Here is a 27,525-nt window from a genome sequence, read left to right on the forward strand (position 1 = left end):
GATATGTTTATAATTTTCAGTGCCCTTGATAGTGCTGTTTTCTAAATTTCATTTTTGCGTTTAGGGAACAAAGAGTTTGACTTCTCCACACTGCTTTCATTTTTGTCCTTAAATATGTGAAAGCTGCATACTTTCATATAATAAATCAGTATTGTTTCATGTTCTCAATTCTTTCAAGCTCCGTAAGATACCAGGTCCAACATATGTTAGTTGTACAGTATATTTACAGCTAGAAATGGTTTGACAAACACCTCACAAATATTCTTGTCTAAGACTGGAAAATGTCAGACCTACGTTTCTTTTGAAGCTTAAAATTTATTTTCTTTTCACACAAATGCTGAGATTTTTGTATTCCAAAAGAAGTATTGTGTAATGTTAGGAACTGATTTAGACTGAACAAGGTAAATATTGATTATTTAATTCCTGCTTCTTTTCTAAAGCAACATGCCTTGAAATATTTCAGTCATTGCTGAAGGCATACTAAATTAATCCTTTTTCCTTAGGTTTATGCCCCGTCAGCAAGCACTGCTGACTACAATAGGGATTCACCAGGTTATCCATCCTCAAAACCAGCAGCCAGCACTTTTCCTAGCTCCTTCTTCATGCAAGGTAAGATGCTACTTTCAAAGAGAAATATATTGTGCATACATTTCATATATATATTTATTGACATACGTGTAGTAGAGACATCATGGAATATCATGCTGTGCGCTGTTATGTTACCTTTAAAATGAAGACCTGTAATGCATAGACCATTATTGCTATGAGCATCTTGTTTGATCCTGTAATGAAATATAATAACTTTTTAGATTCTGATCATTTGAATTATTTTAGGCTTTCTTTTCAAAGAGTTTGTGTACATGCATATATGTTATACATTTATTAAATGCTTATAATATGCATGAGTACTTTGTGTATAAATCTGTGTCTGTGTATGAGGGAGAGAATTTATTAAGTTATAATATTTACAGTACACACCATAAAGTGTGTGTATGTAATATATACTCTGTATTATAGCAACTTCTAAATCTGTTTTTAAATTAACCACATAGTGTCTCTCATTTTAAAATGTTAGCTTTTACACGTTCACTGTTGTATATTAATAATGTATTCTTGCAATTATTTATACTTCTTACCCATTGAAATAAAGTTTCAAGTAACTTATTAGTTAGAAGTCCTGGAGTGAGTCAGTGAAACAATCTATTTAGAAGTGTAGGACCCACATTTTCCCCTATTTAGGGAATAATCAAAGAGCCTGAGAACCAGATTCAGGCCATGATTCTGTAAACAAATATGCATCTGCGTAACTTGATGCACATCTTGATATGTTCTCAGCTATTTTCTGCTAAACATGTGCAGAAGTGTTTGTGGAAATGGGACTCTGATTTCCTGGGGTCCCTCGTCTGCATCCAAAAAAAAAATCTGATTCCATCTCACATCACTTTTAATGTGGCACATGGAGAGTACAGGTCTATACTTCACTTCCACTGAGTGACTAGACTAAGCCACTATGATCAGAAAGGAGTATTTCCTGCTGTGACCTATAGTTTGTTTATATTACAGATAGGGAACATAAAAGTAAGGATGTTCATATCTAGGATTTTGGTTTTGTCCTATCACCAGGAGTGCTGGAACAATTTGTATAGTGGGAGCACTGAAAGCCATTGAACCAAACTGTAAATCCTGTATATAATGGAAACCACTTCAAGCTGGGGGTGAGGCAGCACTCCTCGTTCCAGCACCTATAGCTATCACTATGTTTTACATTTAGGCCATGTCTACATCTAAAATTTTGCAGCGCTGGTTGTTACAGCTGTATTAGTACAGCTGTATAGGGCCAGCGCTGCAGAGTGGCCACACTTACAGCAACCAGCGCTGCAAGTGGTGTTAGATGTGGCCACACTGCAGCGCTGTTGGGCGGCTTCATGGGGGGTTCCGGGACCGAGAGAGCAAACCGGGAAAGGAAACCAGCTTCGCCGCGGTTTGCTCTCTCGGTCCCGGAGCCAGCCAGCAAACCGCGGGGAAGGAGACCTGCTTGCTCGGGGTTCCGGGACCGAGAGAGCAAACCGGGAACCCCGCGGTTTGCTCTCTCGGTCCCGGAGCCAGCCAGCAAACCGCGGGGAAGGAGACCTGCTTGCTCGGGGTTCCGGGACCGAGAGAGCAAACCGGGAACGCCGCGGTTTGCTCTCTCGGTCCCGGAGCCAGCCAGCAAACCGCGGGGAAGGAGACCTGCTTGCTCGGGGTTCCGGGACCGAGAGAGCAAACCGGGAACGCCACGGTTTGCTCTCTCGGTCCCGGAGCCAGACAGCAAACCGCGGGGAAGGAGACCTGCTTGCTCGGGGTTCCGGGACCGAGAGAGCAAACCGGGAACGCCGCGGTTTGCTCTCTCGGTCCCGGAGCCAGGCAGCAAACCGCGGGGAAGGAGACCTGCTTGCTCGGGGTTCCGGGACCGAGAGAGCAAACCGGGAACGCCGCGGTTTGCTCTCTCGGTCCCGGAGCCAGCCAGCAAACCGCGGGGAAGGAGACCTGCTTGCTCGGGGTTCCGGGACCGAGAGAGCAAACCGGGAACGCCGCGGTTTGCTCTCTCGGTCCCGGAGCCAGGCAGCAAACCGCGGGGAAGGAGACCTGCTTGCTCGGGGTTCCGGGACCGAGAGAGCAAACCGGGAACGCCGCGGTTTGCTCTCTCGGTCCCGGAGCCAGGCAGCAAACCGCGGGGAAGGAGACCTGCTTGCTCGGGGTTCCGGGACCGAGAGAGCAAACCGCGGCGTTCCCGGTTTGCTCTCTCGGTCCCGGAACCCCGAGCAAGCAGGTCTCCTTCCCCGCGGTTTGCTGGCTGGCTCCGGGACCGAGAGAGCAAACCGGGAAAGGAAACCAGCTTGATTACCAGAGGCTTCCTCCTTCCACGGAGGTCAAGAAAAGCGCTGGTGAGTGTCTACATTGCATTACCAGCGCTGGATCACCAGCGCTGGATCCTCTACACCCGAGACAAAACGGGAGTACGGCCAGCGCTGCAAACAGGGAGTTGCAGCGCTGGTGATGCCCTGCAGATGTGGACACTCTCAAAGTTGCAGCGCTGTAACTCCCTCACCAGCGCTGCAACTTTCTGATGTAGACAAGCCCTTAGTTTTGGAGTCAGGAAGAAAGGTAGAAGCCTAGCAGAGTAGCTGTGCAGCAAGCACAGCAGGAAATTGGAGTAGATGTAGCCACCTGACAGGCTGAGCTGTTGCCTTAAGATTAGGAAAAGAGCATTCATCAGGCTTGGATCTCAGCTATTTATGGAGTCAAAGGTTTGTAAGCTGCTCTACCACATCTAACTGTTAGAAGCAACAAGTCACCATATCAGATGCTGCTCTTTCTACTACCCAAACTCACTTGTTTCTGCCTTATACCTGTGTACTCCCAGCAGGGAATTTAATGCAGCCCTCTCAATCAGTGGTAGTGCAGTGGTTCTGTATTACCCCTCAAGAGAGAGAGACCATTACAAAGGGAGACAAAGATAAGAGAACATATGGGCTTGGCTACACTCGAAACTCCAAAGCGCTGCTGCAGGAGTGTTCCCGTGTCAGCACTTTGAAGTGCAAGTGTGGTCATGGCGTCAGCGCTGGGAGAGAGCTCTCCCAGCACTGCAGGTACTCCACCTCCCCGTGGGGAATAGCTTACAGCGCTAGGAGCTGCGCTCCCAGCACTGGGGCAGTGTTTAAACTGAAGCTTTGCAGCGCTGTAACTTGCTGCGCTCAGGGGTGTGTTTTTTCACACCCCTGAGCGAGATATTTGCAGCACTGTAAAGCGCCAGTGTAGCCAAGAGTCCCATTCCATCAGTTCTCTGGAAGATGATTGGTTTATGCTGCAAAGACCTATGCCCTCTCCCTTGTTGAATCAGAAATTGAGGGCATGGGCTGTAAACAATGAACCTGTGATCTCAAATTTAAATTGTGAAAATTCACAGAACAACCAATTATAGAATTGAATACAGAGGAAACCAAAATAATTCTATACAAATTAAGCATTTGTAGAAACTAAAAGAGAAGGCAAACCTTTCTCTAATTTTTTTAACAATCTGTTAGAGATTTGTTAGTGATATAAATCTCTGCTAAATTGGGATTCAGAACACCTATGAGAAGGTTATTAGGCTTTGTTAAGTGTTATGAGACTGTTCCATTAAGGAACAAAAAATCTTGATCATTATAGATTTACTCCCAAGGATCTAGTTAAATGTAAAAAGTGTGGTTAAGTAGGCTAGGCACTCCTTTAAGTGTTTGACTTGATTTAGGGGATAACTTCTGAAAGTCAGAGATGCAGCCTGTATCTCATTGTGTCACAACTGAGCCACCCAGAAGGCATCGGAATGTTTGGTGCAGAAATACAAAACGGCTTGTGTATTTGCAGAGGAAGTATTACCTCTCTAAGAACCAAAACCTCTTAATGACACACCAAATCACCTGTGTGCAAGAAGTGTCATCATTCAAAGGTTGTTAGACCACTTTAAATTCAGATTTAAACTCTCATAGTTCATTTTATTTTGAAGCTCATATTTTGTCCCAGCTGAAATTTGTAGTAACTTGAAGTATATGTATTTAAGCTTGTGATAAAATGGCAGGAATAAAACTTTAGAGAAACTTTTAGCATCAGTTATGTGACTGACTTGAAATGATTCAAGATGATACTGTTATTCGCTGTTGCTCAGTTCAGCTTAATTTTTTATTAAGAGCATGCTTTTATGTTAAATTTGTGTAGCCCTTAGGAGACAAAAAGACAATATACAGCACTCCTTTTATGGCTGCTGTCTTGTAATGTAAGCAATTAACCGACACAATGATACATTGCATATGCATCAAGCCCCATTAGGACAGTTATTTTAAAGTTTACAGGAAAACAAAACAAAACAATTATATAACCAAGATTTATGGCCTTCAGAGAAGCCACATTTTCTTTCTTTTCTACAGATGGTCATCACAGCAGTGACCCATGGAGCTCCTCCAGTGGGATGAATCAGCCTGGTTATGGAGGAATGCTGGGCAATTCTTCTCATATTCCACAGTCTAGCAGCTACTGTAGCCTGCATCCACATGACCGTTTGGTAAGTTAACCTTCTAATGCACATGAGTACATGTATGGAGAGAGAGAATACATAACGGCATGATGTGGGACAAAGGGTTCATTGATACTCATTTGGGATGACCTGCATAAGTCACTCATAGCTTTGCCACTTGAGAAGAAAGTGCCCATACCAAGCTCATGTCATTAAGATGTTTTTATTGACCCATAGTGTAATCTCATGCCACATATTTTACAAAATAAGTATCTGAGAAGTGGTGGATTATACATTTATCCATCTGCAAAACTTGTTACCTTAGTTATCATTGTGCAAACCTCTAAAATTACCTAAAATCGTTTTTCTGTGGAAACTGTTTCTATTATAAGGTCTTATATATCTATCAGCGCTGGAAGCATATAACTTGCATCATTGGAAAATTGGCAGCCAATCTTCCTATCAGGTAGTATAAAACTCCTGGTTCTGTCCCTGAAGAATCATAAGATATCAGAACTTTACACTATCCATTCTACATGATATATCAACATAATTCTGGAGAAGAAGTCAGGGTGTAGGATTAGGAAGAAGGATGTCATTTCTCATAGGTTGTTCCTTTAGTTTAAGTCTCAGTGGAAATTAATTACCTAGTGAAATGAGCATAGTTTTATATTTATTACATGGACATCACTACACATGAGATTTGGACACATGTATGCACATTATTATATATATTACATTTTCCTCCACTTCCTTTGTATTTCTGAATTTTTAGATGACTCTGTCTATTCCTTATTTTGCAAAAATATTTTTAAATATTTTAATAAATATTAGTGGAACACCATGCTGTTCCTTCATTGCCTTGTCAATACAGAAGCAGTTTGGTAGGACTAATTCAGACTGTGATATTTGATTGGACCAAAAAGAGAACTGCACAGACATTGGGAGTATTCCCCTAACATCATTGCTGAGCTGATGCTGTGCACAAACAACAGAATCTTGTCAACTCCCACTGCATTAGAAACACAAGGGAAAGTATACTAGGCAAACCGAAATGACAAGACTGGTGAAGAGAGATGCTTTCCCCCCCAAAACTTGTAAATCATTTCAGCTACAGAGAGAGAAACTTTTTTTCTAATTTATTTCCGTGTGACCATCATAGGTTCAACTGAGACACATTATTGGGTTTAGATTCAGATTTTACTTATCAGAGACTATGAAAAAGGAGCCAAGGGTACTGAAAAGATAGATATTGTTTTTAGGTGAACTAGGCTAAATTTTGGAGGAGTTTGGCTGTCCAAAAAACTTAACATAGACTTCTTTTTAGCCAGAAAATGGTATACTTCTTCTTGTAGCTGAATTATCTTTAGGGGGAAAAAACATAGGTTTAAAATACAGATTTGTGAATTTAGTTTTGTGAACTGAAAAAAATAGTTCAAGAAGTTCACAAAACATCAAACTTCACAAGGTTAATAAATCCCTAGTTACAACCAATATAAAATAGCAGCTCAGACACGTCTATTTAATGTGCATAATGTGGGCACCGAAACAACCCTAACTCTTCCCTGTCGTGAAACAGTGAGGAAAAATAAAATCGAATGTGTCTTTCAAAAAAAAAAAATCTAATCTGGGACCATGCGCTAATATTCGTTAATAATAAATGTATGGTTCTTGCATGGTGTCATTACATTACATAAGGTTGTTTGAATGGCCTTGTTTCTTTCAAGTTTAACCCTAACGTTAAATCTTTGGTTGATAAGGCTTGGCTTTGGGATAGTTACAACGTCTTTGATAATGGTCTGTACTGTAAATCGATGATAGGTACTCTCAACCTTAACACCTTCCAAATGTAGTTTTTATTTGGGAATTACTATTTGGCCTAATTGTCAGAGGTGGTGAGCACCGAGAGCTAGATTCAATATGAAAATTAGATGTGGCGACATGCAGCCTTGCCAAGCATATATTTTAGGTGTCTAGAAAATCACTGTGATTCAGAAAGCATGAATTAGGCTTTCAGGCCCCTTATACGATAAATGGAAGGAGATAGGAACCTCAAAATGGGAATCGCAAAAGCCAACATCTTAGGTGACACTCCACCTACGCTAGCCAATGGGAGATATCAAAGAGAGGGTTTCTTTCTCAAGCCCTACTCTTCTTAGGGAGATACGTGCCTAATCCAGGCTGCAGGGAGGTGACTCCCTCTGCTTGGGATTCTCATCAGCAAACCCTCCATTGATCCATGGGACTCAAATCGTTTTTGCAAGAAGCAGGCAGGGAAGAAGAACAATGACTTTTAGCTCAGTAGTTTGAACACTCACCAGGGATGTGGGAGGCCTTCAGTTCAAGTTCCCTCTTTGCCTGAGGTGAGAGAAGGCATTTGAATAGGACTCTACTACCTCTCAGGATATTCCTCTGTTTGTCCTGTTGAAGCTGCTCCACTCTGGATAAAGTGGGGCAGCCCCAGTAACCAGTCCCCCTGCTCCAATAACTTTTAAAATTACTAATTCACAATTCTTGTGTGGGGCTTGAACCGGTAAGTGAGCTCTGAACATGCTTACAATTGGGCCCAGTGGGGGAGTTATGCAGAGGAGAGCCTATTTTCCCATCTCTCTGGGGCTGAGGTGTCCAGATGTGTAGAGTGAAGCAGCAGTGTGTGTGCGTGCTCAGAGGCAGAAACATAAAACACCTAGAGAAAATTTACTGCAAAAATTTTGGTGCTGAGCTAGGTTAGGCACCTACTGTGTTCGGCGGCAGCGGAGCAGGGGCTTTATGGATCCCAGTGGAGTATAATTCTGGGATTTAGGCACCTAAAGAGGCAGTTAGGAGCCTAAGTCCTTTTATCAGAGGGATAGCTGTGTTAGTCTGGATCTGTAAAAAGCAACAAAGAGTCCTGTGGCACCTTACAGACTAACAGATTTATTGGAGCATGCGCTTTCATGGGAGAATGCCCTCTTTGTCAGGCACATGTGAATCCTTTTGTGAATCTAGACCCCGGAGCTCCCATTGATATCAATGTGAGTTGCAGGTGCTCAGCACTTCAGAACCTTGGGTCCATATTATTTATTGCCCCGCTTCTCTATATGAGCAAGGTCTTCTGTGCATAAGGTAACAAGAGGGGAGGCATTGGTATTTTAATTGGTGCCCTATATGATTTCTACTGGGACAAAAGTGGGAAGCCAGCACTTTTAATATATGCAGAGACTGTTGAGGAAAGCCAGAATAACTTCACTTCAAGCTGCACATATATGTAAAATCTCTGGAATTGTTAGTTAACTGGTGATACTGCAGTGCCAATACAGACAGAACAAATAAATAGTTGCTGTTTCTTATTTCTGTTTTCTCATGGATTATATTTTTTGTTTGTTTATTTTAATAGTTGCTTAGAATGCAGACTACAATTTCCTCATCAGATTACATACATTTTAAGGCAGATCCCATGTTTGTGCTAAAATATTTGGTAGTATCCCTTTGATGTTTTTCCCTCTGAGAAATGATAAAATCTTACTTGCTGATCATGAAGCACCATTTCTGTGTGGGTGTCATGGAACAGAACTCAGCAAGGGCCATGGCATTACTCAGATTTAGACTATTACCCTAAACAATCACTGTTTACTGATTTTTGAGCAATGTGGCAAACTCTCTTAACCCATGTTAACTTCAGCCTCTTGGACTATGAGTTGCTATCCTAGGGTGATTTATGTGTGAGTCAAAGCCTGAAATCTTTATTCAGTCTTTACTCAGACAAAGCCCCTGTTAGACTCAGTTGAAGTTCTGACTGCGTAAGGAATGTAGGTTTTGGCTATATAACTGCATGATGTGCTTATGTCCTTGTAACTTCGAGGTAGACAGAATCCAAGTATTTGGTACTTAAATATCAAAAGTACTGTAAAAGTAAGAGAATAATAAAAAATAGAGAGACAATTTTATGGCCCAAATCCTATTTTTGGCCATCCTGTGCTTGGTGTAGGACCCCATAAAGAGGTAGAGCACAAAGATGGCTTTATGCTACTTTTATATTCCCCTGAACCAGGGGTTGTTTTAATTTATTCCCTGTTCCCCAAGGAGCCACTGCAGCAACCCGGGATTACCAAGGCATAGTGATACCCTCTTTTTCTTAGGGCTTGTTTGCACATGCAGACCACAAATAGACCTGCCATCAATGCATCATCCATGAAGTCTTCGATACTTTGATTCACCAGCTTTACAGTGCATCCCCGAGAAGCAGAGGTAGACAATTTGGCTCATTAGATCAACTAGTCTATCCCGGTGATGGCTTGTTTCCATACAGAATATATTCTAGTGCTTTGTCAGGTCTAGTTTTAAATTTCACAATGTAATGCAGATTCTATAACTTTCTTCAGGAGATTGTTTCTCCAACTAATAGATATTACTGTCACCAAGTTTTTCCTTGTATGCAGCATATATTTTCTTTCTTAATTTCATCCTATAGTATCAGAGTTTTTGAGCCTTACTGCATGGATATCTGAGTAGAAAAAATTACTCATTCCTTTATACACATGAGAACAAGACCTGCTCCTTTAGGTGAAATACTGTAACAATCCTAAATTAAGTGATCCAGACAGTCCATCTTTCATGCTTTATTATTTAAATTGTTCCACTTCTTATACTTTCTGCTACAGAGCTACCCATCACACTCCTCAGCAGACATCAATTCCAGTCTTCCTCCGATGTCCACTTTCCACCGTAGTGGTACAAATCATTACAATGCTTCTTCCTGCACGCCACCTGCTAATGGAACAGACAGTATAATGGGTGAGTTGCAGAGAGATCTCCATATGAATATGAATACAGCATTGCTCTCCTGACATCTCATCTGCTTTGGTGCAGTATATTGCTACTGAACCTTTCTGTTTTAAGAATTTTTTAAATTTATTTCCTAATATATTTGATACTTTAGAAGAAAACTTTCTTCCAATATGTGTCCAGAAAGATTATAAATATAATAAAAATGGGTTTTAAATAAATATATAGTACCTGACCTATAACCTTCCTTACTCATATTTTTAAATATTTTCTCTTGGTTATTTAAGTGTCTAAATATAGCATTTAATTCTGTAAAGCACTTTGGTTTTAAGTTTGTACTGAAGACACTACACAAACTGATAATTCACTCAATATATTTTAATGTTCATCCCCTTCAATTTTTTATTTGGTTTCCACACAGTGTGATAGAAATCAGTGATGGCAGCATGTTTGTGTAATAAGAAGAGAGCCTTCTTTTCTGATGTTACTGATATTTTTGTAACAAACTCTGTAAATTAATAGCATACATCTGTATACTTAAATATTTGGCGTATTCTGGTTCAGACTTAAATACAGGAAATAAAGAAATATTGGCTTGCCTATATCACAAAGAACAAATAAAGCTAATTAAATACTTGGTAACTAGGGAACACATAGTTTGACACATGTTTCAGATTACACACGATTCAGTATAAAATGACTTTAAGCAGGACTAATGCAGTAAGAATGGAGGGTGAGTTCAAGTATTAACACATGGGCATCATATTTTTCAAGGTCTCTAAACAAAGGAAAAATGTAATAGTCTCTTCTTCATTTGTCACTCTCTGAGATAATTGTATCCCTTTACAGTATAGGATTTCTGTGCTCAATCTTCCCATTCCATTGAGAAGTCTTCTTTTACAATGAGTTCCTTGCTTTTTTGTGAGCATGACATACACAAATCATTATCTCACAAAGAGGCCAATAGCACCAGATTTAATGCATCGAACTTCTGTGCCGGGTTTTGTAATAGCCTTAAAGATAAAAATATAGGGGCTCAGAACATTTGAGGAATGGAATTCGAATATATTTCATTTTGAATCCAGTCTTCAGGCCCTAAGCAGACGGTTTCTGAATTGGCCACCCATACTCACATTGACTAGTAATTTACTACTGCAGCAGGTCAACATTTTCTAAATTTAAAAATTTCAACTAACATTTTTTATGACAATTCAGTTTTGCACTAAAGCCCTAAAAATTTGCAACAAAATATTTTCAGGCTTTTTGACCAGCTGTACTTACTATGTGGCTAGTCCCATTGGGCTACCAAGCAAAATCAGGTCCTAAGGGATTTTTGTGATATTTAGTGACCAGCAAGTGCTTGAGTATCCTTAAAACATATTCTTGACAGCAAACAGAACTATTTATTGCTAGTAAATTCCATATATGTAGACACTTTTGTAATTAATATTACTTGTGCAGTTAAGATCAACTGTGTTCAGAAGAAGACCTGTGATCTTTTTTAACTGCATTGGGTAAAAGAAATTTTCTGAATAGAATACATGACAACGTTGACTAGAAATGACTTTTAATCTGATGCATAGTATTGCTGAGGTCCAAAGATACGCAATTTTTAAGCAACCAGTTATTAAGATAAATTTAGTACAGTATATGCTAAAGATTACTTCAGAATACCAGTCTGATTCATGTATTAATCCTCCTTGCTGCTTTGACTTCTAATGACATTTCTACTACATGATGCATTGCAATATACAGTTTTTCTAGTAGTAACTTTGTGTGTGTGTTTCCCCTTGAGACCTCAGGTTCACATTAATTTTGCTATTAGAGCAGTCACATAATACTGCATTTTTTTTTTACGAGATTGTAAAGTTTCCAGATTCAGTGAAGTGATGAACAGTCACACAGCTCAAGAGGAATATGAATTTTATCCAATAATGTTAATACTTCATAGTTTGGGAACTCCATCAACTATAAATATCAAGTTGAGCTAAGTTTTCTTTCTACACAAAGTTATAACTTCCATTCTACCTTCATATTAAGTGCTGTCCAATCAAAAAGAGCATGATTTTATAAGTTTGGATTCTAGTGTAAGATGTCTGGATTCTTTAATGGAATGTTTTATTATAGATGTGCATCCAGTGTCCTGTCAGTTACATTGACTTGGGGTTCTAGATCTAATTATAGCTATTGAGATACAGTGCCTGGGAATTTATTCAAAGAATCCAAGATTTTCAGTCTGAATCACAGAAGTTAGAAATGGAAAAGAACTACTTCATCATTTCGTACGTCCCACTGCCTGTACAGGATTGTTCCTACAGGAACTTGGTGAGAGGTTTCTAAGCAGTTAAGTATAACATTGTATGTATATATATATATATATATTCTTCAGAATAGTTAGGGACCCACACCATTAATCCATCCGTCACTGGGGTAGAAAAAGTCGTTCATATTCTCTTTATTATATTAGCAGAGGTATGTTAAGTAGAAGTATAGCTCAAAATTAGAGCAATAACATTTGCTACTCATTTTCAAATCCAGTTGTAAAATAGAGGAGTCCTAAGCTTCTAAGCCAGCGTTTTCTCCCTCCATCCTGCCTAAGCTTGGACACAGTATCAAAGGAGCTCTACCTCCCTCAAACAGAGTCAAAATCCATGGACTATAGCATTTCCAAGATATCAGTCTCTTCATTCTAGCCAGCCTCTCAGACTGCAGTAGCACCAGCGTCCTAGCAGTCTAAGCAATGGCCTTTACTGTTGGCAGGGCAAGGAAACACCAGTGAAGTTGTGTTGTCACTTAGCAATCTATTAGCAACTCACATGCATGTTAGGTCTGCATTCTGAGATAGATATTTGTATTCAAATCAGTCTAATTTGGGGAAAATAAGAACTGACTCAAATTTTTGTCCATCATGCTAACTGAATCTAACCCTTTATTAGGTTCAGAGTCATTTGACTATTTCAGCCCGTGAAGCCCAGACAACAAATATTTCAAACAAACCATCGACCCCTAAATTTCAGTGATAGCCTCGTACCATCCCCATGTCCAGAATGCTTTCATCATTTGGACCTGTTAATGATTACAGAGACCTAGCAACAACAGTAACACTAAACACTAAAATTGAAAACTTTGTGAAGATGCTTGTGCCATTCACTCTCCTTCCATCACACGTCATTCTTCCTCCTTGTCATTCTGCTACCTTTACATCCATGTTTCTGCCCCTGTACTGACAATCCCAATCTGATTTGACTAAGGCTAATCTGCACTACAAACTAGGGGTAGGATTCCCCTGCTGGTGTACCCATACTTGTGCTAGCTCAGAGCTACACTGCTGTTTATACTCATACAAGCTTGATGAGAGGTAGTGTGTATATATGTGAGCAGGAGTATCACTGTCTGGCTATGCCGAAAGAAGGACAGGAGACATTTGACATGGGTTTAATCAGGCTGCAACATTATTATTAGCTGTCTGGGACTACTCAGCAGATGAAAGTGTGCAGTGCAGGTAACCCCATGTTTATTCCGTAATTACCAAGGGGGCTTTTACCATCCAGGTCTCTCAAGCGAATCCATTGCTGGGACCTTACCATACCTGGGGGGGGGCTCCCATGAGCTCCCCCTCTTTTTCCCTCCGGGTCCCTCCAACAAATCCATTGCTGGGACCTGACCATCCACCACCACCCACTTCATAGGAGGGTTAAGATGGACTATAAGAATGGGTGGATGGCTCCTTGCTGTACCAATCATAGGAGTCCCCAGCTGGCCCTTGTTCGTTCCTTTAATGAACACCTCTTTTTTAAGTCCTTCTGCTTCAGTCTTGGTCCATGTGAAAAGGAAGGCTTTAGACACTGTGCTGCCCCTTTTAAACCTGCATTCCCAGAGGATGAGTCAGCAATCATGCTGACCCCTTTTTGCAGCAGTTTTCATCTCCCCACCCCCACCCACCACATCTCCACTAGCCATAAAGCACTGTTCCATTCACTCGGCCAACCAGCCAAACACCCCACCCACACACCCCCAATTAAAGGTGCAGGGCAGTCACACACCTAGGTCATAGTGTGAATGTAGCCTAAATATATGCGAGAGAGTGTTTAGGTTTTCTCAGGTATACACTGGAACTACCAATAAATGCTAGCATTAATTTAAGTTCCAATGTATATTAGAAAAATATATCCATGCTAAAGCTCATACATTCATCAAGATGAACTTGCAAGTGAAGGATGAAAACAGGGCCATAAGGATAAACATTCCCTGTCTTCTCCCCCTGCTTTCCCATTTAGAGCAGGAGCTTGTCTTATTTGTATGAGGAGCTTTGTTTTGTTTTGGTTTCTAACAAAAGCCATTCTTGACCAGGTGTGGTTTTATTCAGCTAGCTAAGGGCAGTACTTTTAGTTTTGGATCCACATATAAATGAATCAGCCCCAATGTTTGTTTCCCCAAATGTCTGGGAAAACACATACTTAGGGGAATTTTTCTTGTGATCCCACCCCAAAGTATAGCCCTGGTGCACCTCCTTATTTTTCATATAGCATTCTTCTATGTAGGGCACCACTTAAGATACCAGTGGTGGTTCTTTACAGAAGTTCAAGTTACATACCAACTGTTTAAGCATCCTAATTTCATTGCATACCAAAACAATCAAATAAACCTACTTCATGTATATCTTCAATGTGTAATTAATTATATGTAATATATTAAATTTTCAATAGTTACTTTATATTTTAATGAATGAAAAAAGAATAAGCTTGTTAGGAAAAGAATAATAATGCAGGTCATCTGCTTATCTGGGATGCCATGAGTTAACTGCTCCTTTCCTCTTATACAATTTGGAGTCTGTCCTACATCTAGGGCTTGTCAAGACAATCTCTCTGGGCTTGGTCCTTTTACCCCTGAAGTCCATGAGGCTCAATGTGCTAAGCAGACCCCCAACTGCTGTCAGACCACAGACCATAGTGAACCTCTTGTTAGGACCTTATGTACTTCTAAAGCAATTAGCCATATCTGTTTTCACTTATTCCCCTAAGGGTAGAGATTTTCTTGTCACCCAAAAGTTTCAATTGGCACTTACATCACCATACCAGCTAAACAAAAGATTTGTTTACATTTAAACAAAATGCTAATTTATTTGAGAAATAGAAAGAAATATACAATAGCCCCATTTATTTAGAGTAATCTCGGGCCTGATCTAACACTTAACCTAGCACTTAAGTCAATGTAGTTATGTTGCTATGGGATGTGAATTTTTCACACCCCTGAGAAATGTAGTTAAACCAACATAAACCCTATATTAGAAACCACTAGGGTGACAGGGGAGTTTTTCTGTCAACCTAGGTACCGCCTGTCAAGGATTTACTACAGTGTGGAAAAATTCATTCCATCACCGTAGCAAGTGTCTACTACAGCGGTGTAGCTGCCATGCTACAGTTGTTCCACTGACGCACTTGTAGTGTACACACATCCCATTTACTCTCAGACTATGCAGTTTTCTCTTTCAGGAACAGATCTGAGTTCAAAGTCTGGATGTGTCCAGTTTGATCTCTTGGGCGGAGTTATCTGTCAGTTCCCTTACCTTGTTCACTTTCTCTACTATCTCTCATAGCTGTTAGTCTTCAGAGTTCTTACATGCAGTATATAGGAGGAATTCCTTTGTTCTTAGTAATAAGTAGTGTAATACTGGGAACTTAGTCAGAGTATGGTATCTGTATATGCAACCTTAATCCTAATCACTGGGTTAAATTATTTTAAAGGATCTGAATAGTACAGTGTGACTCTGAGAAACTACTCTCCTTATATGCAAACGGTTCTTTGCTGTTAACAAATGGGATTTCCACGCATGTGGAGACAGCAAACTGTTGGAGTTTATATTCTCTGTGAAGATCTGAAAGAAGAGTTTTCTGATTGCCTTTTTTTGAATTAGAGAATCACTTTCTTTAAAACAAATATCCAGAAGAAAATACAGAGTGTTTAGGTTTTGATTTGTTTTATAGTTTACTTTCTGAAATATGTGACTCAATTTCTAGATGTCAGTCTGAAATTATTCAAGTTACAAACTTTTAGGTTAGAATTTACAGTATTTACATTACATTACTTAAACATTTATCTCTAATTAACACCAGGACTTCTGTTTCTTTGACTTTACATTTTTTGTTATCTGTGAGTGTAAATACTTCTTACTCTCCACTGTGATTCAGAGGAATAAATCCTAAAACTTTGTATTTCTTGCAGACCTAATTTCAAACTAAGCTGAGATCACAAATAAACAACTATTGCCCTATACGCTAATTTTTTTAGTGTACAATAATGAGTAAAAATATTACCAAAAAATAAAGCAATCGAGGATGTATGTGCCAGCAACACTAGAGAAACATTTCTAAATTAATTTAATCAAAATCTCCTTCCGCTAAAGACATTAGCCGTTGAAAAGGGCTTTAATAGTGGGGAAAACATTCAGATATATCTGAGTTAAAGATAAAACCATTGACATTTCATGTGTAATTACCAGAACTGTATTTTTTGGTAGTGCTGTGACAGAAGCAGAGGTGTCACTATGCTTTAATATACTGAGATAAAGAGCGGTTCTTTCTAACTTGATGTTTTCTTACCTAGTCAAGTTAAAATATACAAGCTATGATATTTCCACTTTAATTATACCTTCCATGTTGTCAAGGAAAATAGACTCAGAATACTGTTCTCGTTCACACCAAGCACTCTTTTTTTTCCCCCTGGAAATGATTTCAGTACAGAAAGAGGCTCAACCTCTTGGAGGCAGAAACAACTCTTTTGACAGAGGGAACCATATAGAGTGCTTTCAAGTTTTATAGTGGAGTTAGGTAACATGACAAGGAAGTAGGTATCAACATTTTTCATTTGGAGCACTTATGCCTCCAGCTGGGTAGAGAAGATCTTTTTCTGGTGAAGGAGCTACGCTTCATAAGGGAGATTAGGCATCGTAAATTGGGGATGATGCTCTTTTTAGATGCAGGAAGACTTCCCTTCTGTGATTTTGCTGCTTGTGGGAGAGTGAAAAGAGCCATCCTCTGTTTCCCCACAAAACCTAGGCTACAGCAGATTGCTGATGGTACATAATATGCAATGCATGTCTAGTTTATAATTAAGGCTTACTCTCCTAATGCCCTTCTGTACCTCTTATTTACTCCTTCAGGGAAGTCATGATTATGGCATGTTTACTCATGATGCAATCATCATGATCAGTTGTTGTCAAGCCACAGTTGTTTCCCTAGCTGTGGGCTTTGATGTCATAAATACAGGTTGATGACTTCACTGAGTATGCAAACAAAGGGAGTGAGTGTGAGGCAAAGATCCAAACATTTGCAATGCTAGTTCTGTTTTGTTTAAGTATTCCATTTCTCTCATGTTTTCTCTAATATGAAAGCTTACCTTTAATGATCAGAGGTATGTACGGTACATGAGTTTAAAATTGCTCTTTGGTGTTTTTAAGAGGATTTCTTACTTTGCTGCTTTACTGATAGTTGCTCACCTTTCATAGTAGAGCAGGGTAGATGCAAACACATTTCAACTATTGCAAATACTTAGAGTTTTAGAACATGTGCTACGTATTTTGTCTATCTGGCATAATGACTAAATGCTTATCCCATACATTTTCTAGTACAAGGCTATAAGTTCCCTTCTATTGTGTGGGAGGAGGGGAAACAATGGACATGAAAGTGAGCAGAGGATGCATGAGGAAAGCAGTGTCTCTACATCATGTAGCCTATGGAATTTCCAGGACAAGTCCCACTGCACAATGCAAAGTTTCAAAAACCCTTCTCCTTGAGAGGAGAAAGAGGAGGAAACATGTGAGTTGAATCAGAAGCGACACCAAAAGCAGGGAGCCTATCTGCAGTATATTTGTACCACAGGTTCTCAGACTTTTGTACTGGTGACCCCTTTCACAAAGCAAGCCTCTGAGTGCGACCCCCACCCATACATTAAAAACACGTTTTTATATATTTAATACCATTGTAAATGCTGGAGGCAAAGCGGGGTTTGAAATGGAGGCTGACAGCTTACAACCCCCCCATATAATAACCTCGCGACCCCCTCAGGGGTCCCAACCCCCAGTTTGAGAACCCCTGATTTATACTAACTGCCGTGAACAAAATTTCCCTTCTCCACCTGTTTAGAGTGTCCAGTAGATTTGTGCTGTTCAGTGCTTTTAAAATAGGGAAGGTAGTAACACCATAGATTATTAAGATTGTCCGACAATTCTTACCAGACCCTATTTTCAGTTGCTTATAAAATTGCCAAGCTTTAGCCTTTCTGGCTGAAATTTCCCAAGTCAGGTATCTGCCTCAGGCTGAATTTTTCTTGAAAATTTCATCTAAAATGCTTCAGCTGTTTCTGAGAATGAAGTGAGAGAAGAAACAGTGTTTTTCCCCTTTTAAAAAAGGTGTAGTGCCCCCATACCTTGGAGCACAGACTTGGAATTTGGCAGGACAGTGGCCTTTTTGTCAGGATTGTACCTTTGGCTTTCCTTGTGAAAATCTACCCAGATTTGGCCAAATTATATGCCTTTTAAGAAATCACACTTGAATGTGCTCAGTAGAGACTTCTTAAATTTTAGAAGCTAAATTCCCTGATGATTCCATCCACATTGGGTGTGCTCCAGCCCGTTGCTGAGCAGGACTTTCGCTGCAGTTTCAACTCTGGATTTTGTGGACTATGTTGGACCCAGGACTGGGCAGCTGAACTGAGAGCAGGGAGTCTCTCCCTGCTGTGCTCTCAGTGACCTCCCTGCTGGGCCTAGGAAGCATGGAGTCGGAAGCTGCCCGATTCAAATTCAGAGGGGACAAGAGATAGATCTACAGGAGTGGACGGAATAGATTGAGACCAGAAGCAGGGAGAAGGATAGGGAATGGAGGCTGGTAGGGGTGTGGGAAACTAGGACAGGAAGTTGTGGGTGGGGGAAAGAAGACTGATATTTAGAACTACCCAGGTGAAGGGAAGGGTAGGCAGGTCTGATGATGATCAGGTGTGAGAGACAGAGAACTGGAAGTGGCTGCACAGACACACTGGGGCAAGGTGGGGAGCTACTGGGATGGATGAAAAGTGAGATTGGAACTAGGAACGTGTGGGGATCAGGTATGTGGCCAGGGGAGAAGATATTGGAGGTCACTGTGGGGAGAGAGACAAGTTGAGTGAGGAGCTGGGGGAGTGAGAGATTGGCACAGGAAGTTTGGAGGCATTGAGACTAGAACTTGTTGGGCATGGAGCCTGGAATTTGTATGAGAAACCTGAGGAATGGAGACTGAGGCTGGCTAAGTGACGAGAATGGGATTGGGTCGAGGAGCCAGAGGTGGGGAAGAGACAGGATTAGGACAGGGTAGATTGGATGAGACGGGGCAGAAGGTGATGCTTGAGGAGGAATGGGCAGAACAGTCTGTGATGACTAGAACACACTCCTCTGCAGAGCCTGTGACTCAAGATTCCTGCAACTCATCATTCCTCTAGTGTCAGCAAATATTTGTGAAACCGCTGGCAAATTGTCTCATTCCCTTGGTCCACATAGAGGATGACAACTTACTACTGCCATTTTTTACTTTGTTAGCTTAAATGGAAGGTGTCTGTTTGATGGATCTAAAGGTTCCACCTCTCCTAATCAATCATGCGAGTGTCAATATGATGCCATATGATGGAATGTATTTTGTTTTGGTTTTTTTGTTTGCTTGTTTGCTCTTTTAAAAGCCCTAGGAAATTACACAGAAATGCTATATTAAAAGAATATTATTAAGGTTGCAAAGTCAAGCACTCAGAAGTTAGGACATACCAGAATTAAGATTGCCTGTTCAACCTAAATCCGGTCCCCTTGTGTGTATGCATAATGATACAGTCTTTAATTACATGATCACATACTAATTTTTTTCCAGAATCCCTGCTTCATTCTGTGCACAGGCTGGGCATGCTATGTGGGTGGAGCAGGGTTATGAGGCAGTGAATGAGGCTGTTGTCTGCAGAAATGCTGCTTAATTTGTTGCAAAAGTTGAAAGTTGCAAAAGTTGAAAGATATGTAGCGAATGAGGGAGGAAAGAAAATGTCTGGTGTCACAGTTAAGGCAGTTGAATGCTGCCCTGAAGAATTGGATTCTATCCCTGCCCATGCCACAGAGTTCCTATGTGATACTAGTCCACTCACTTAAACCAGATTTTCCACAGTGATCATTAATTGTGTGCTCCTTATTTTCTGGGTCTGATTTTTAGAAGTGCTGAGCACTTACTTTCAGAGTTTTGTTTTGAGCATATGTGCCATATTATGCTAAGTGCACTGAAAACACAGGTCCTGGGTGTCTCAAATTGGGCACTCAAAATTGTTGGATACTTTTGACTTTTCTGTCTCTGTTTCTCATTCCTTTCAGTAAAAAGGGGATAATAGTCCCTCATCTTACAGGAGCATTGTAAAAATAAATGTATTAATATGTGTGAAGCATTCTGATATTGCAGTGATGAATGCCATAGAAAATCCCATGAGGAAATTAATAATTCTTTCTTCAAAGCAAGGTCTAATAGCCCGCAGTAAACAAGACAAAGGGCCACACATTGAATGAAGAGAAAACAAAATCAATAACTATTCGTTAAGTGAGCTATGTCCAGTCTATGCACTGAATGAGGCAGAAATACTGTGGAAAAAATAGTATGTGATCATGTAATTAAAGACTGTTTGTTATCATTACAGTTGCACAGGCAACCTTAATTCAGGAATTTCCTAACTTCAGAGTCCTTGATTTTGCAACCTTAAGGATTTAATGCAAATTTTTTGCATGCAATATGTATATACAGCATTTATACTTTTAAGAAGTGCTTTGGGATTCTTGAAGAAGAAAGGTGCTATAAAGTGCTACAAGGTATTAATTTGGAATGATTTAGAATGTAAATATGGTAAGCTTTCATTGGTAGAAAATATGATTATGTACTAGAGGGTAAAGAAAAGCAGCCATTTCTGAACACAAGGCTACATATTACATAGGCTTATCTGGTTATGAACTTCATATCTTTGACTATTCTTTACTATTGACTGCCATTCATTTAGAAAACATAAAACCATATGGTCAAGTGGTATCAAATATGCAATATATTTGAAAAACCCCAGAGATGTCAAGTTTATATTTTGTCACCAAAATTGTAATATTAATATGTTTGATATCTACCTTAGCAAACAAATTAATGGCAATTAAAGATTAATGTGATGTAATTAGCATTATAATGCAATTAAATTATGAGTAAGTGGACCAGGAATAGAAAACTCAGATGTCTCACAGCCTGTTTTTACACTCAATCTTTTGTTTTTCAGCAAACAGAGGAAGTGGGGCAGCAGGCAGCTCACAGACTGGTGATGCACTGGGGAAAGCACTTGCCTCTGTAAGGAAATATTTACTTTGGTTTACACGTTTGTCATTTTTGAAGTGTGAACTTTAATCAGCAATGGATGCCTGGATTTTAAGAAGATGAACAGCAAACAGGAGAGATTTGATTTCAGAGGTCATCAGCGTTGAGTTACTATCAATTGAAATATTTAATGATCGATGTGAAATTATGTTTTAAAAAAGTTTTAGAGTTAATTTTATAACAGAAAAGAAATTAAATGACTGGAAATCTTATACTGTTCATGGGCACTTAATGACTAGGAGCCATGTCCTTCAATCTTCCACACACTTCACTTATCAAAAACAATGGGAGGGAGGTTGCCTAAAAATCAGTGGTAGGTTTGGTTCTGTGTTATCCAATGATCTGTAAACAGAATTCATCTAGATTTTCTTTTGCTTTCAGATTTTATATTTTTCACCCTAGTTCCCATCTATTCCATTACAGAGGTCGCCATTAAAAAGCCAGCATTAACCAGTAGCTGTCTCTCAGTAATCCCTGAGGTATATAGCACATTTCCCGTTCTAAGTAAAAGGAAATAATGATGCACCTCAGATATCACTGGGCAGTTATTGTTGCATGTGTTGACTTTCTAATAAGGACTAGCGTAAATTATTTTCTGGGCAGAGTGGGTTCCACTGAGTTCTCATGAGAGTTAATTTTTTTGCATATTCTGCAGATGTTTCGTTAAAAAGACAAAAAAAAAAAAAAGACAATAGGTTGCCCGGAATGACAGTTATAGTAGAGAGTCCACTTTTAAATGGTTCCTGATGTATGGCATACATGATTAACGAGGGCAATCACCATGATGCAAATTCAGTGTACTGCATATCACTGACTCTAAGCAGCAGTTAAATGGCACACCTCACCCATTCCAGTGGCACACCTGGTCTTGTCTTATCATAGTTATTGACAAGTGGTCTTTGGTGTTTGCTGTTATAAATTACCCACTGTGCCGTCCTTTGTTCCTTTTGCTCTATTTGGGCTGTTAAAGGATTTAATTTTACTGTAGTATAATTTTCAGAAATGTTGTAAGGCTTTGTACAATGCTCATTCTTAAAGTAATCTGTGAAATAAAATGTATGCACCCACCATCATGTACCCTAAAGAGACAGTGGCAATCAGAACCGTCTCTTAATTGGAAAATGTCTGTTTCCATAAAGATGTCTCAGCTAAGAGAATTCTAGTGTTTGTCTTCCTACATCCAATATAGTTTTGTCTTTATTTAAAAAAAAATAAGATGAAAGTAATAGGCTTTATAACCTGTCCTGCTTTCATTTAAATGGACTGAATTCATAAGAATTCCATATTTCTTTCTGCATCCGTTTATGATGGATTTAGATTAATTCTTTATCATCTTTTAAAGATCTATTCTCCAGATCACACCAACAACAGCTTTTCATCAAATCCTTCAACTCCTGTTGGTTCTCCCCCTTCTCTCTCAGGTATTGTTATTACAATTATATTTTACTGAACATTTCAACATATTTTTTGGTAGGAGGAATTTAAATAAACTCCTGCTGGATCTGGATGTGTGATTTACATCCAGACAATAGCATTAGGATATTTTCTTATAAATACAACGCCCATACAGGCTAACTATTGTACTCACTGAGATGAATGGAAATACGCTATAAAAGACATATTTTAATCAACATGAAGAGAAGATCATAATTACTTTTAAATAGATGCCTTTGCCTGCTACAAAAAAGCAGTGTTAATAGACACCCATATTCTGGCCCCAGACAACCCCCATAAACAGATTGTTCTGAATGTTCCTCAAGAGGGTAGACATGTGTAAGGATTTAGATCACATCTCTTAGCCGACAGGCCAGGCCGCTTTGTGAAAGGAGTTAACAGGACTTTACACAGTAGCCTTTCTCTAGGTTTTGGGGGAACCAGATTCTCTCAGTCATTCTTACTATTTGCCATGATTTTTCTCTCAGGGTATGTCTGCCCAGCAAAAAAAAACCCGTGGCTGGCTCGTGCCAGCTAACTCGAGCTTGCGGAGCATGGGTTGCAGTGCTGTTTTATTCCTGTGTAGACTTTGAGGTTCAGGCTGGAGCTTGGGCTCTAGGACCCTTTGTGCTGGGTGGGTCCCAGAGCTCAGGTTCCAGCCCGAGTCCAGAAGTCTAGACGGATATGAAACAGCCCCACAAGCCCGAGTCGGCTGGCACAGACTAGCCACAGGTTTTTCTTTGTTGTGTAGACAAAGACCTCAGGGGTCCTAAGCAAAGTGCCTGCCATAATTTGATCCGTAAAATGTGGCTGTGTGCAAAGAGCCATAGTAAGCTTAACTCATTTATAGTGCACTGTGATATTAAGGATGTCCTTATTCAAAAGATACAGATATTTTGGTGGTATAATTTTATTTCTAAATAAGCCTCATAGCTGAATTTTCAGTGTGGGAGGCATATACTAGCACTAGTGAAGGGCTAAGCTGAAAAGAATCAGAGGCAGTTAGGTTCTAATGAGCATCAGAAATTGTTGACGCCTATATGAAGCTAATTCAGATTGTATGAAACTTTGAGACTTTCCCACAAGAGCCTTAAACACTCCCTCACCATATAACTATATCTGAGAGGCTCTTGATCTAACTTACCTATGTTACCTTCTTGGGGGAGTCAACACTGGATCTGTTTCAGTGGGTGACCAGGCATCCTGCTCCCCCTCTCTGGTCCTGTGAGACCGAGGAACTCGTATGGGGAAGTCCTGTCAATCTCACTTTGACATTTTAAAAGACACCGTAGTTTATACTCCTGAGTGTAGCATGGTATTGTTAAATCCTGGAGTAAGAATGATCTGTCCCTCAAGGAGATTAGCAGTTCTGGAGAGAGGTATAGATCTTATACGCCCTGAGGTTTCACAGTGCTTCAACAATCTTGGAGGCACAAACCCCAAAGTACTTTTTGAAGAGACAAGATTCCAGTGAAAGGGTTAATGAGAGTGAGGAGTGGACTGGCCAGCCAACACCTGAAGGCAAGCTATGTCTGAAGAAAGATAGCAGGTCCCCAAACCTCGCCTTGAAGAGAAAAGTTCCACTGAAGAGGGATAGGAAGATCTCCCTCAGGAACATCTGCCATTGAACGTGAGATGGTTGTGGTGACATTAATCAAACATGTCCCCCCAAAATGCACTGGGGGTGGGGGTAGGGGTGGGGACTGCTGCCTTTTTCCAACATCAATCCTTCTTTGAAGATTGGCCACCCCCCTCTCCATCATGGAGTAAGACCCAGTGAAGGGTTTAGGAGGACAACAGACAGTCCTTATTTGTCTGAACCAGTCCCTGTCCCTAGACAGCACCCTATGTGCTACATTTCTTTTGGGGGCTTTGCCATCATTTCCATCTTGTACTATAAAGAAAGGATTTGAGTTGAAGTTGAGGAAAGTAGTTGTATGTAAAGCAATATAGATTTCATTTTTTTTCACAAAGTTTACTTGATAAAGAGATCCAAGGGTCAACGTCAATACAAATAAGTGACATACATTCAAAGGAGAACTGAACTGTTTATGCTTCAGGATATAATGGGCGTCAGAAACAATATGAAAGTCCTGATGGTCAGTGATGCGACAAAATCACAAGTTAAAGACAATGAAAATCTATGGAGACCAGAATTTGGTAGTGAATGTGCCAGATATAATCAAAGTTAACACCATTTTGTCAATATGGCATACTGAGAGGCTGGAAAATGCCATAAGATCAATCCTGGCCTGACCTTCTAAACCCAGAAAATGCCACTTAACTTCCGTTTTAAGATTAAAATCCTAATAGCTCCACCTTGAATCCGTAGCCTTGTTTCATAAGAGTGTTCAAAAGATTATATGCTTCAGACAAAGAAGCCCTAACAATACAAATAATCTGATCAGTGTGCCATAAACACAACCTTCTGGGGAAAGTATTTCAACCAATATTTCTGTCCTCAAGTCTAGTGTGCCCCTTTAATAGTGACACATCTTTGTTTAAAAGAAATGATACTGCAAAAGTTGAGATTTTATATATTTCACACTTAAACCTTCAGCAGAAACAGATTTGGTTCAAGAGATGTAAACTAATATAAACCAAGAGTTAGCTCCTTTTAAGTTTTGTAAGTGCAAAATAACATCGTCTACCTTAAGAAAGTGCAAATCTTAGGAGTTAAATGAGAGCATCTGTAGAATGACAAGTTGCAACTGAATTTTGAGTTAGATATTCATACACTATTATTGTTTTTTTAATCCTGTTTCTTAAAAACCCCCAAATCCATTAGTTTAGTGATTGAATGATTTGTTCAGTGGCATCAAATATGTCTTGAACCACAGCTAGGATAATGAGCTAGTGTGTGCTAGATTTACAGAGAAGTCTAGCAATCCCCTCTTAGCACTTCTGAAAATGCTACTTCTCCTTTTACCAGTGAGACATTTCCTTCTGCTGAAGCCTTTCTTAGGTACAGCTGCCGAATCAATGAAAACCTCTATGTTAGGAAGCAGCCTGGGGCAGCTTTGTGGCCTGCGTCTACGTGCTTCACTACAAAAATACCTTTTTTTTTTCATCCATGTATATTTTGGAAGTTGTCCATATGTCTGCCCTATAGACTATCTGGAAAACAGCATTTACGTGTCTACAAAATCGTCCAGAAAGTTTGAAAGACATTTTTGTTTGCACAGTTCTAATGGTAATTCCCATTTTACTATTAGCAGGCACAGCTGTTTGGTCTAGAAATGGAGGGCAAGCATCATCATCTCCCAATTATGAAGGTCCCTTACACTCTTTGGTATGTTTTGATTAGAGACCTCCTCTGCCTCAGTATTTTCCATGCTGTTCTTTCCATTTCTCATCCACACTTCTCTCACAGGTTTGCATTTTGTTAGTGATTACTGTGCCCTTGGATGTTTACACTACTTGATCGTTGCTAAGTTAGTGACATGGGGGCCCAATCCTTTGATTTGTGATATTTTGATATCAACTGTTACTGACTTGGATGTCGTGTTTGACCATATAACAGATAATGTATTGTTGAAACATTCCAGAATGAAGAAAATTAATTACAAAAGGAGGGCTTTGTTTACAGCCAGGAGGGATTGCTTGAAGGGATATCAGGGAGAAAAGTAAGTGGTTGCTATGATGTAGGACAGGTGTAAGTGTTATGAATCAGGTTACTTTTATTTACGGTGGGAAAGTGCAGTAGAGGTCTAAATAATACTTTTGGATTCTCTGTGGTGTGTTTCAAGTATTGTAGACTTAATATGATGGATGAATTGGCCAGAATTGGGGTGGTAATTATGGCTAGCACTAGCGAGAGTATAATAAATAAATAAATACATTGTTTTATATGGAGAGATTAGGTAAGAGTTGGGGTTCAGCTGGAAACACATTAGGGACAAATGGGCAAGGTTTTTAAAAAGTCTACATTATTTATCCCATTCTTTTCTGTTTGTTGTCTGTCTAGATAGTAAGGAAGGAGTTGTCTCATTATATTTCTGTAGAACACCTAGCACCTTTTGGGTGCTCTATAAATAATAGTAAAGATCAAAAATGTCTCAGTATAAAAAAGCAGAGTGTTTCTGAAGACAAAATAAATAATCATCTAATACTGAATCATGGAAAAGTCCATCTGACTTCAATGGGAATTTTCTCTTAGTCAGGAATTAGCAAGGACTGCAGTGTCTGGCCCAATACAAATATGTGTATCATGATTCATTGCCAGATACTTTCTAGCTCATCCCAGCTTGCTGTGGTGTGTAGTTGTGTGTATAGAATAGCAGTGTTTTTGTAACCTTTATGCTCCAGAGATCTGAAGTGAGTGAATAATTATTTTTTTGTAGCAGGAAAGTTACCCAGTGATTTGGGGTTGGCCCTTTCACCTTCCCCTCTCATATCTTGTTGAAGAACAAGAAATTTTAGGCACCCACTTATCAGATATGACATGTGCCAGTGGAGACAGTGTGACCTAGTAATAATGTGAAGAGGGGATTTGAGTTCTATCCCTAACTCTGTCACTGATGCTCTGTGACCTTGGGCAAATAGTTCATCATGTGTGCCTCAGTTTTCCCATCTGTAAAATGCGGATAATAATCCTTATCTTTATAAAATTTTATGGACTCCTTGCATGAAGGACACTATATAGCATAAATACAATGTATTATTTCTGAGTCCATTGCTTCTCCTCTTCCTGTACTTGCCAACAACATGGCATTATTTTTCTAAAAGAAAGATGATATTGGAAGAAAGTAATCCAGTAAAGCAGCAATCAGATTTCTTTAAAGTCAATATCGCTGCTGTTTATGGTTCATATTTAGGGAGAATTCTAGTGGTAACATGAGCAGCTCCCTCTCCTCCTGGAGTGGGGATGAGTGTAAGTTTTTGTTTTAGAGGGGGATGAGT

At 39.8% G+C, this 27,525-nt stretch overlaps 1 protein-coding gene across 1 annotated transcript in view; it reads left to right on the forward strand.

Annotated features, from left to right (window-relative positions):
- TCF4 (transcription factor 4) overlaps positions 1-27,525 on the forward strand; it is a 326,213-nt gene that overhangs the window by 271,625 nt on the left and 27,063 nt on the right. The window contains 6 exon segments of the mRNA XM_030566724.1: positions 504-609; positions 4,944-5,077; positions 9,670-9,802; positions 21,095-21,162; positions 22,532-22,610; positions 25,839-25,915. Of these exon segments, the coding sequence (XP_030422584.1) occupies positions 504-609; positions 4,944-5,077; positions 9,670-9,802; positions 21,095-21,162; positions 22,532-22,610; positions 25,839-25,915 (597 nt within the window).

This window comes from Gopherus evgoodei, chromosome 6 (genome assembly GCF_007399415.2).
Source record: "Gopherus evgoodei ecotype Sinaloan lineage chromosome 6, rGopEvg1_v1.p, whole genome shotgun sequence".
NCBI classification, from domain to species: Eukaryota; Metazoa; Chordata; order Testudines; family Testudinidae; genus Gopherus; species Gopherus evgoodei.